The sequence below is a fragment of the Ranitomeya variabilis genome, chromosome 4 (genome assembly GCF_051348905.1).
Source record: "Ranitomeya variabilis isolate aRanVar5 chromosome 4, aRanVar5.hap1, whole genome shotgun sequence".
NCBI classification, from domain to species: domain Eukaryota; kingdom Metazoa; phylum Chordata; class Amphibia; order Anura; family Dendrobatidae; genus Ranitomeya; species Ranitomeya variabilis.
This window is the reverse complement of record NC_135235.1, coordinates 440,944,433-440,956,739: the sequence shown is the minus strand read 5'-3', so window position 1 is coordinate 440,956,739 and position 12,307 is coordinate 440,944,433. Positions and strand designations below refer to the sequence as shown.

The following is a 12,307-nucleotide window of genomic DNA, read 5'->3' as shown; positions in this document are numbered from 1 at the left end:
TAGTTCATTAAACAGTTAAAATAGGCTTCAAATCTTTGATATAAAAAGGCGAGCAGGACTCAAAAGTTATGAAAAATTACAATTACCTGATACTGGACAGGTCTTGTATCCCATCTTGAAACATTACAGCACCTGGGAATGGGTTTAATTCTGCTTCTTATAAGCACTTAACTAAAAGGTCAGAACAAGTCAGATTTAAAGGGAATGTATCAACCATATTTATTTTAGTAATATAAGCAGATACTGATTTTTTTTTCCCTAATGTGTTTTTCTTTTTACATCTATTATTTGTATGTAAATAGCAGCCATCTTGTCAAGATACTGTTAATAATATTTAGACATATTCTTCTACAGTTGTTACTTGGACAATAAGAACCTGTAGACTGCAGATGTTCAGTGACTGCCATGTGCATTTTCTAAGCATGTTCTGTGACTGTGACCATCATCTATTTTGAATATTGTAATCCAGTGTTATCTATATACAGGTTCTACCTTTCATTGTAATCCAGCTTGGGATTATTTTTTGTACACAAAAATAGAAAAAATTATTAATAAGTATAAAAATATATATTTAAAAGATACATTTTTGATTTAAACAATAAGTCATTTTCTGATAACACTCTCCCTTTAAGGATTCATTGGGTGGGGGGGGGGGACATTTCTGACATATATATTATCCTTGGAGCATGCACTTTGATTTCCCATTGATAAAACTATCAAACATACTGTATAAGCAGGATGTTTTTTAGTACTTTTAGGATGCATCTTACAGGTATGCAACTACCTCTTATGTCAACAATTATAATCAATGCACTTGTACAACACACAGATGCACACAAACATTTTTTGTGGGGCGTACACACTAAATGTGGTGTGATCACAGCCCTTGACTGATCACTCTACATGGCATGATGGATAAGAGTATGCTAAGCACCTGGCCTACAGGGACTGGAAAATATTGCTTCTTGATGATTTCTTTGTGTCCTTCTGCGGCGGTAAATCCCCATTTCTCATCACATACCATTGAGTCGTTAAGTTTTCATTGCAATTTTCGTGCAGAATCTGTCACGTCTGACAATAACAGAGCTATTACACAGCACACGGCTCTCAGTTATTTTATTACTGATAATGTGTATGGAAGATATTGTAGGGAATCAGAAAACAAGTGATCTCCCATCGTGTCATCAGTACTTGTATGGCATCACTGAGAACTGTCGGGAGTGAGTGACTGACCAGAAGTTACGTCGGCTCTGCAAAGACTGAAAACCATTTTTTATTCTCCATTTGTCGCGACGAATTTTGATCTTTTTCACCTGAAAAAAAAAGTAGATACATAAGCAAGAGTGACATCTTTTTCTATTTCTTTTTCCATGTATATAAAGGAGAGCCTTACTTAGCTGTGAGAGGTAAAGGGGTGATCTCATGTACTACTAAGGCATATGGCTAGCTTTTATTTTTCACTACTTTTACATCAAAATTATAGTTTATAGTAGAAATCAGTAGGCTTTTGGCGGACATGGAAACCAATCAGTGCTAACGCTGGGTGCTTGTGGGGTCGAGAGGGAGGGGAGCGACATGAGAACGGACACACCAGTGGCGCTGCACCATTTAAATGCCGCATTCAGAGATTATTAGCACCTGCATTGTATGAAACGAGGTCAGCTCCTTGTATGCCCAATACAACTGCACTTTCCAGTATGTTCTACATTTAGTCCTGTATCAGGAAAGCGTTAAAGGGGTTGTCCAGCCTTAGACTACCAGTCTGCAGTCACTATGTGGCTACAGACTTGTGAATGCTCACATCGCATGCACAGTGTTAGGATTCTCTGGTGCCGGCATCAGGAGTGTCACCACAAATATGTGATTTGTACACATGTGGCTATGTGCTGACTCGATGGGCACAATCCCAATCAATACACAGTCCCAATCAATTCAAGTGTATTGAGCGAGGCTTGACAGTCTAGTTGGAATGTGGCCGAAAATATGCAAATCGCATACTTGCAGTCACATAACTGCCCGCTCCAGAATTACTCGCAGTGCACAATGTACGGATTCACAAGTCCACTGTCACCCCAGCCAAAAGACAACCAAGTAAAAAGGCTTATAATTAAACGGAACCTGACAGGTCCACCATGCCCTCCAACCCACCAGCATTTGTACAATGCTCAAAAAAAAAAAAAAAAAGGGGAACACTTAAACAACAGAATATAACTCCAAGTAAATCAAACTTCTGTGAAATCAAAATGTCCACTTAGGAAGTAACACTGTTTGACAATCAATTTCACATGCTGTTGTGCAAATGGAATAGACAACAGATGGAAATTATTGGCAATTATCAAGACACAGGAGAGGGAAAATTGATAGTACTAGAAAACAGTGGCGCTATCCACTAGGGGAGAGAAAAAAAAAAAAAGTGCTAGACTGCTGGTGAATAGTGGAGTTACCCCTTGAAACGAGTAGGAAAACTATCCATTCGCGCACCCGTCCCTTCTTCCCAGTGACGTTACAGTAGTTCCGTCTCCCTATCCTGCTGCGTCCTCAGCGTCTGCTTCCGGCCGGGGCACGCTAGGTGCTGGCGTCTCTCGTCTTCCTGCTTTCCCCGCTGGGAACCTATCTACAGCAGAGATCAGCACCTGCTAGCAGCGTCAGGCATCCATCCGCTCTCACCAGACAGCAGCTTTGCCACCAATGTTTACACTCCAGTAAGGCTACGTTCACATTTGCGTTTTGCGCCGCATGCGTCCTTTTTTCCATTGATTTTGGACGCAGCAAAAATGCAACTTGCTGCGTCCTCTGCGCCCGGACGCGGGCGCCGCAGTGACGCATGCGGCGCAAAACGCAAGTGCGACGCATGTCCATGCGCCCCCATGTTAAATATAGGGGCGCATGACGCATGCGGCGACGCTGCGGCGCCCGACGCTGCGGCGCTGACCGCAAATGTGAACGTAGCCTAAGTATACCTCAGGCACAGACTTCTACAGACGCCAATGCAAGTCCCCGGATGGTAACACTTTACATTTATTAACTGCTTCCAGTTGCTCTTCCTATCAGTAAAACGCTGTATCACCACTTTTACAAGCAGTACTGGGCAGGCTACAGTTAAAGGCCATCTCTAGATGACTTGCAGGACCTAGGTCCCACTCACAAACAGCGATTTAACCCAGTAAGGGCCATTATACAATTGGAACTCCTATACATCATTTCAATACACTGTGATCCCTTTATTATAATTTTTATTTCCAGTATTTTTTTTTATTTTTTTTTTACCTTTGGATCACGCATACCAGCACTTATTCTTTTTTGGACTAGTTTTGGTACTTTTTCATCTGTTTATTGGAGCAAGTAATTATCTACTATTCAGAACCAGTCTGCATGTCACTATTATTATACCGATACCAGGTACTAATTACCATATCATCTCACTAGCTTCTACCATTGGATATTTTATCCTCTTATGGCTCTATGAATATTTTCCAACTATCTCCACTACAAAAGTGAGTATACCTTACTTTTTGATATTTACATCACGTTATATAGTCTTTTTTTACTCAACGCAGTGAATACTGTTATATAATTATCAAGACACACTCAATAATGGAGTGGTTCTGCAGGTGGGGACCACAGACCACATCTCAGTACCAATGCTTTCTGGCTGATGTTTTGGTCACTTTTGAATGTTGGTTGTGCTTTCACACTCGTGGTAGCATGAGATGGACTCTACAACCCACACAAGTGGCTCAGGTAGTGCAGCTCATCCAGGATGGCACATCAATGCGAGCTGTGGCAAGAAGGTTTGCTGTGTCTGTCAGCGTAGTGTCCTGAGGCTGGAGGCACTACCAGGAGACAGGCCAGTACACCAGGAGATGTGGAGGGAGCCATAGGAGGGCAACAACCCAGCAGCAGGACCGCTACCTCAGTCTTTGTGCAAGGAGGAACAAGAAGAGCACTGCCAGAGCCCTGCAAAATGACCTCCAGTAGGCCACAATGTGCATGTGTATGCACAAACGGTTAGAAACCGACTCCATGAGGATGATCTGAGAGCCCGACTACCACAGATGGTGGTTGTGCTCACAGCGCAACACTGTGCAGGATGCTTGGCATTTGCCACAGAACACCAGGATTGTCAAATTAGCCACTGGCGCCCTGTGCTCTTCAAGGATGAAAGCAGGTTCACACTGAGCACATGTGACAATGTGACAGAGTCTGGAGACGCTCGTGGTAGCACGAGACGGACTCTATAACCCACACAAGTGATCAAAACATTGTATCAACCCCAAAATGGTATCAATAAAAAAACCTTCAGCACGTCAGACAAAAAACAATAAGCCCTTAGCTAGCCCAGATGATGGTAAATTGAGAGAAAGTACAGGTCTCGGAAAATGGCACCATAAACAAAAAAATTTTTTCTTACCAAAGGTCGGATTCCCCCCCCCCCAACACTTAAAACAGAACCTACACAGGTTTGGTATTTGCGAACTTGTAATGACCTGGAGAATAATTTTGCCAGGTCAGTTTTAGCTTTTAGTTAACATGGTAAAAAAAAAAAACAACCCAAAAACAATTGTGGAATTGCACTTTTGTTTTGCATTTGCACTTAACTTGGAGTTGTTTTTTTCTGTTATCCAATGTGGTAAAATCATTGCTGTCACTCAAGTTTACAAATCGTCTGGCATAAAACAAGTTATGGCTCTGGGAAGAAGGGGAGCAAAAAATGAAAAACCTCAAACATGGAAACTCGCTCGGTGGTGAAGGGGCCAAGAGATGTTTATTTTTTTTAAGTCTGTTTTTAATATGCAAATAATCTTTTGACTAGTCGATGGGGTGTTTGTTTTCCCAGACTAAGTGTCCCACTCACATGTCATCATGCCCCTGGCTTCATCAGATACTGCGCATGTCCAGAAGCAAAGAAACCTGACTTCATAAGAACAGAGCTCACAGCGAGTCAGCAACAGTTCTTACTCCCTCTGTGCTCGTTACCAGTCGTCTTCACTTCTGGATATGTGCAGTGAGCCGTACACCCGGCTTCAGGGGCACAATGACATGCAGGAAATAAAGTCGTGGGCATGCATGAGACACTGGCTCTTGCTAATCACATGCCGAGTTGGACGACTAGTCAAAAAATTATTTGCATATTAATAAACAGACTGTAAAAATACTTTTTTTGAAGCATCTGTTAATGCGTCATCCAGGATAAATGGCTTGTTAGGCAAGGTATTTATAAAGTGCGATGGGTTGGAGGGCATGGGGGACTTGTTCAGTGCTCTTTAAGTCAAATTTAATATCAAATTCAAGTCAAAGTTTGATTACCTTTCCTCTGTCAAATTCTTCATCCCAGTCATCTATAACGGTGCTAATTTTTGCCTCCTCTGCATAATTCACAGCATCTTGGCTCACTGCAGATGCTTCTCCATCCCACGTATGCACTACAGCAGAGAATATATAGTGAGAATTGTAATCAATATCCTCTATCATGTCAGCTTCAGAATAGTCATTTAAATTGCATTTCCTCACACTTGTTTAGTTATTGCATATATGTGTTTCAAATGATCGGTTCCTTTTTCTTCCACATCTTACCTTCAGTCCCATAGGCTTTATTACTAGAGTTTTTCATCAGTTCTTGGACAACAGATGAATTCCTCGTACCATCCCAATTAAGGCGAAATTTCTTGTCAGCACCATTAATTGAATTATATCGTTTGTATCCATCTTTGATGTGGGTGTCCCATACAAACACAGAATCTAAGTAGGGAAGAAATAAGATTACTTTTCCTAGATTGCAATGAAAACAGAACTTGGGAAGAATTGCCATCTATGGGAATGCGCCTATTGGACCAGACTGTGCCGAGTAGAATAATGCACTTGTTTGGATGTTCAGGGGCAGCTGGAAGACTTTTCTAAAGGTTGACGGCCTGGTAATAGACCAGTTAAAGGTAATAGCTCTAGTTTATATTGTGAACACCTGGCGAGAGGTTCCATACATGTAGCTGCTTGCTTGTACAGTGGAGACATTCTGCAGCGCTTTACATACGTTGTCACAATTCCCCAGCAGTATGTCTTTGGAGTGTGGGAAACACCCCCAAACTAGGGGACAACAATCACCAAGCAGATGTTGTTCTTGTGTAACTTGAATCCAGAAATCTATTTAAATAGTAACTTCATCTTACCAGAATTTTCTCTCTGAACCTTTTGCTTCTGTTTTCCACTAGATTCCGTTTCCAGAGTCTGAACACTGTCCACTTCTTGTACTTTCAGCTTCATTTTCTTTGCTTTTCTAGCAACACAATCCACACCTTTGTCATCATATGAACGGTCAGTGGTACTAAGATAAAGTCAACATAGAGATTACTATCAACTATTACTAACAGCAGTTCGTTTAAGACGTCTCTTTGACAATCAATTTCAGGATACATCTCTCTATTCTAAAAATAAATAAATAAAGTTAAAAGGTTTTAATTTTCCCAGTGTTATGGTTTTACATTTTGACATTAAGGCTATGTTCCCACATACAGAAATGGTACTTTTTTTTGGCCACACCCCAAATTAGTCGAAATCTGTCCTGTTTACTACTTTTCTTGATGCATTCTCCCTTTTGGTGATGCTTTTTGGTGAGGGTTTATACAACGGTTGTTTTGAACGCCTTTATTTTTATTAGAGGAGAAATGACGTGATTCCACATTTTTTCAGACTCCCCGTAAATATAGAAAGCCACACCAAAAAAACAAACAATTGCCTGCATCATCCTAAATGCTGTTAACCCCTTAGCGACAGAGCCAATTTGCAGCTCACTGACCGGGCCAATTTTACAATTCCGACCACTGTCAGTTTATGAGGTTATAGATCTGGAACACTTCAACAAATCCCACTGATTCTGAGGTTTTTTTCGTGACATTGTACTTCATGTTAGTGGTAAAATTTCTTCAGTCTAACATGCGTTTATTTCGGGGGGGGGGGGGGGGGGGGGGCGGGGGGGACGGAAACTTGGCAAAAATCTTTCAATTTTCAAACTTTTAATTTTTGCGCACTCTAATCAGAGTGGTGTCACACAAAATAGTTAATAAATAACATCTCCCACATGTCAATTTTACATCAGCACAACTATGGAAACAAGTTTTTTTGGGTAGGGCGTCATAAGGGTTAAAAGTTTACCAGCGATTTCTCATTTTTCCAACAAAATTTGCAATACCATTTTTTTCCATTAATGACCACCCAGTTAGTTTGGAGGGTCAATATAACAGAAAATACCCAAAAGTGACAACATTCTAAAAACTGCACCCCTCAAGGTGCGCCAAACGACATTCAAGAACATTTTTACTTTTTTCACAAAAAATTTACTTTGGAGCCGTTTTTTCTTTTTATTTTCACAACGGTATCAGGAGAAAATGGACCATAAAAGTTGTGCAATTTCTCCTGAGTACGCCGATACTCCATATGTGAGGAAAAGCCACTGTTTGGGTGCATGGCAAGGCTCAGAAGGCAGGGAGCACTGTTTGGCTGGAATCAATGGTGGTGCCATGTCGTGTTTGGAGAGCCCATGCAAGGACAACGTGCCTGTATGGGGAGAGAAGGAAAAAAAAAAAAAAAAAAAATTTTGCGGTCGCCGTTATACTGTTAATGGCGATTGCAACACCGGGGTCGGTAAAAACCGACCCGAATCATGTTCTCTGGGGTCTCAGCTACCCCTGGTAGCAGAGACCCCAGAGAAATTCCGACTCTGGGGTGCGCTATAGCTTTATTCCTCAGGGCCGTTAAAAAGTGGCGCTGTGGCAAAAGTAAAGGGTACTTATGTCACCGTTAAAAGGCGTATCGGCGGAAGTTAAGGGGTTAAACACACCAGAAAAAATAAAGCATTTACGCTATGTGGGAACATACCTCCCACACTGAATGACCACTTTATTAGAGATATCTGCTCTTCATTGGAGATTCCCCGTACAAAAATTAGACATTGGACCCTGGAGTGCAGCATTATATCAAGTGAGATTGTTATGGATCACGTTCAGTGTGAATCCACATTAGTATGAGAATCAAACGTTAAGAGCAACGTCAAACAAAGCATGGTCTAGCTAGGTTAGTCAGGGCCAGTATTTCAAGAACTGCACACATCAACATATCTTAGTGGATAAAATGGAGGTGGTCAAATTTAAGGAAATTGGGATAATGCTAGTTACAACGTACAAAGGCACTGCGACAACCCTTGACACAAACGAGTGACGTGAGAACATAAATAATGAGTTAGAGCAAAGGTGGGTAATTACATTTTCCCAAGGGGCCACACATGAGAGAACATGTGCAAGACTGTGGCCAAATGCCCGACTCAGACTCCTCAATTTCCCTGGCTACGATTTAGAGCACTGGTCACTACTGAGCATGTACATAAAGTACCGACTCCACAGCCCTGCTATTGTGGAGGGCCAGACCAAAATGTCAATCTTAAAACAATAATCATAATAATTGATGAGCAGAATGATATTAATTTTTATCACTTAATACTGATCAGAATTAAAGATAAACTGTCGTTTACGTTTCATTAGTACACATGAAAATATAACATTTTGTAATATATTTTATCAGAGACCTGTGCTTCTCTGTCCACTGAGATGGTATCCCGTGAAAACAGATTTTTACATTAGTTAGGTAGGAGATGGCAGTTCAGTAAGATTCCATATAGATGAGAGGGGTCAAGAGGCAGGAACTCCGCTTCCAGCTCCTCATCCCCTCTCAGCTACATAGAAGATGACATTTGCTACTGATAAGATTCTACCTCAGTAATTTGAAAATATTCAACGAATACAGATTTTACCCGTGAATTGAGAATTTTGAGAATGACTGATCAGTCTAGTTGGAGAAAGAAGTTATATTTTCATTTTTATTGCATAAATCACATGTACATGTGAACATAACGATTACCCTTTAAGTATGTTCACTAGCTGCTACTGCTAATACATGTTACGGCAGGGCTTATCGTAACCTGTATTCTTACCAGTAGCAGTGAATCAAAACCATATAGTTTACGGTTTACTTTTTTTTTAACAGTTTATTATAAAAACCCAGTAAATCATAATGCTACTATTCAGCCCTTGTATCTTGAGCAACAGCTCTCGACACAGTATGATGCCCCCACACAGTATGATTTCCACCCAGCCTCCCTCCACAACAATATGATGTCCGTCCACACAGCCAGTCAAACAATATGATGTCCCTTCAAACAGAATGTTATGATGTCCCCCCACAGCACAATGTCAGCACAATAGTAGGATGTCCACTAGCACCTCCCCACACAGCCACCTACAAAGTATGATGTCCCATGTTTTAGTATTGCATCCACCAATATTCGGCACTAGGGTCCTGTCCCTCTCAGAATTGGCTACTTGGATATTTAAATTCCCAGTGAAGCATTGCATGGCCCAAGTATCTTCCTATGCCAAATTTGCATTCTCTACAGGGAGAAACTTTACCTCTTAAAACATATAGGGGGAATTTCACACATGGCCAGACATAACATAGCTGGAAAAGTTCTTATTATACATCACCTCAAAATCAATAGCAGCAAGATGCCTTTGACGTTAGGAGAAAGGTTTTTTCTTTTAGACCACATTAAAGGGTACATGTCATGTAAAATAGCGCTATTAACCTGCAGGTTAACAGCACTCTGTGCACCGAAAGCCCTACTGCGGGAGGAAACTCTCTTTATTCCACTTGCCAGCTTTGCTTTTTCAGCCACACAGGTATCACAGTTGCAGTTACCGTTCAGTGCAGAGAACTGTGACTAGAACCGTGCCTCCGTTATTGACTGACAGCAGGATCAGCATTATTGCTCGCTATCAGTCAGTGCTGGGAGCGCAGATACAGCCACAGCTCTTTTTGCACAGAAGGGGTAACTGAAACAGTGACAGCGCCACCCCTGTGGCTGAAAGAAAGAGAGGGGCTGCTGAGAGGAATGAAGTTCATTTCCTCCTGGCAGTGGGGCTCTCGGTGTGGGCACAGCACAGTGTCAGAATGCCATTAACCTACAGATTAACCCCATATCGGCAGGTTATTAGTGTTATTTTACATGAAAGGTTACCTTTAAGGAATGGAAACCATGTACAGTACAATAAATGGTGGATAAGAGTTTTTCAAAACCCGCTTATAGTAGAAATATTCTGAAAATAGTATTAACATGCTGTTGAAATCCACATTATACCAATTCTAGCACATACATTTTGTGGCTTTCCACTGTGGATTCGCCCTCTCAATCCTAGCTGAATCAGGAGCACAATGTGATAACGGGCTGAGTTCTTACCCATTTGAGTGTATCAGGGGCTTCTCCATCTCATGCTGAGCAGACTGCAAACTCTTCCGCTTTCTTTCTGTTGTCTCTTGTGAAGTTGGGGAAAGCATTTCTAATATAAGGTCTGTCCTTTTGTTGGCCTTTGGAGGTTTACATTTCTTACGTTTTACTTTGCCTTCTTTTAATTCATGGGCATTCATAGTCCGTGTCTCCAAATGAGATGTCATACTTTCTGTCCTTCTTTCCATTTCCAAAGCTTTCCTCTTTTTCTTCTTCTTTTTCTTCATAATATTACTGACTCCATTGTCCCCATTACAATGTTTGCTAAGCGACTGTAACTGGTATTTGTCACTTTCATTTGCAGACCCTGTAACCAGTGTTTCTACAGATCTGTCCTTCACAGTGGCTTGGAATGCCATGGCTGACGAATTGGTCTTCTCTGAAGAAAGGTTGGCACGGTGGCTAAGTGAAGGAAGTTGTTGGGATTGTGACACACTATGCTGTGTATGTTTTACATGGAATTTGAAAGATTTCTGCTTAGGGGTATTGCTACAAGTCCCATAATTGTTTTCTGCAGCTTGTGATTCCCTATAAGACAAGAAATGTATTAACTGCTTTTACCCAGCCGGGCAAACTTTACTATTACTTCTAGTGACACATTTGATTTTTTTTTTTTTTTTTTTTTGCGTTTGGCCATATGCCTGGCCATGCTTCCGAGCCAATGCAGCCAAAGAAGGTGATGGAGACTTGCCTATGGCTGACCTTCCTCTGGATAGGTCATCAATATGAGATCTTTGGGGTCTGATACCACTACCGATTAGCAGATGCCTGCTCTGGCAGTGGCCAGATGTAAGCAATGTACTGAAGGCAGCGCCATACATTGTTTCATGGCCACACCCAAGTCCGGCACTTCATTAAAAGCAAACAGGTGTACAATAGGTTAGTCCTGGACAACCACTGATGCATGCTCACCAACTTACTAAGAGCCAGGATTATTTCAGGCCCTAATGCACTCCCAATTCCCACACTACACCACCATTATCCAATAATGATCACAGTGTTAAGCATATTGCGCCATTATACCATTTACCCAAAAGAAATGAAACTGATAGTAACTGTCTTACTCAAGAATAAAATATATATATATATATATATATATATATATATATATATATATATAAAGCATCGTGATTACTCGCTAATCCCGTCCCCTGCACAGTAGCTCCGCCCCCCACAACACCACACAATCCCGCCCCCCACCCCATTACCGCACACATTCCCACCCCCACATTACCACACATAATCCCGCCCCATCACCACACAATGCTGCCCCCCACCACATTACCACACACAACCCTGCCCCCCCACCACATAACCTCGCCCCCCCACATTACCACACACAATCCCGTCCCCCCACCACATTACCACACACAATCCCGTCCCCCCACCACATTACCACACACAATCCCGTCCCCCCACCACATTACCACACACAATCCCGCCCCCCCACAACATTTCCACACACAATCCCGCCCCCCCACGACATTTCCACACACAATCCCGCCCCCCCACGACATTTCCACACACAATCCCGCCCCCCCACGACATTTCCACACACAATCCCGCCCCCCACATTACCACACACAATCCCGCCCCCCACCACATTACCACACACAATCCCGCCCCCCCACATCACCACGCATAATCCCACCCCTCCACCACATCACCACGCATAATCCCGCCCCTCCACCACACATAATCCAGACCCCCCACCACATTACCACACATAATCCCGCCCCCCCACCACATTACCACACGTAAAGCCGCCCCCCCACCACATCACCACACAAGGCTCCGTCCCCACACATTACCACATGAGGCTCTGTCCCCACACATTACCCAGCAGCGTTAATTAGATAGCAATGAGCGTGCCGAGCGTTAGCTGGCTGGAAACAGCTAGTTACAAAATAAAAGTTATGTAAAAGACACTGTATGACTTTGCATATTGCACACCACATGATATTTTTACTAATAAGAGGT

The 12,307-nt window shown here is 42.2% G+C and overlaps 1 protein-coding gene across 1 annotated transcript in view; it reads right to left on the bottom strand.

The window, feature by feature from the left end:
• Positions 1-1,035: 1,035 nt before the first annotated feature.
• Positions 1,036-12,307, bottom strand: part of USP36 (ubiquitin specific peptidase 36) — a 64,336-nt gene continuing 53,064 nt past the window's right edge. Inside the window, exons 15-19 of the mRNA XM_077251466.1 lie at positions 10,280-10,855; positions 6,165-6,319; positions 5,575-5,739; positions 5,308-5,423; positions 1,036-1,313 (exon numbers count right to left, since the gene is read on the bottom strand). Coding sequence (XP_077107581.1) covers positions 1,185-1,313; positions 5,308-5,423; positions 5,575-5,739; positions 6,165-6,319; positions 10,280-10,855 — 1,141 coding nt within the window. The 3' untranslated portion in view covers positions 1,036-1,184. The remainder of the gene's footprint in view (positions 1,314-5,307; positions 5,424-5,574; positions 5,740-6,164; positions 6,320-10,279; positions 10,856-12,307) is intronic.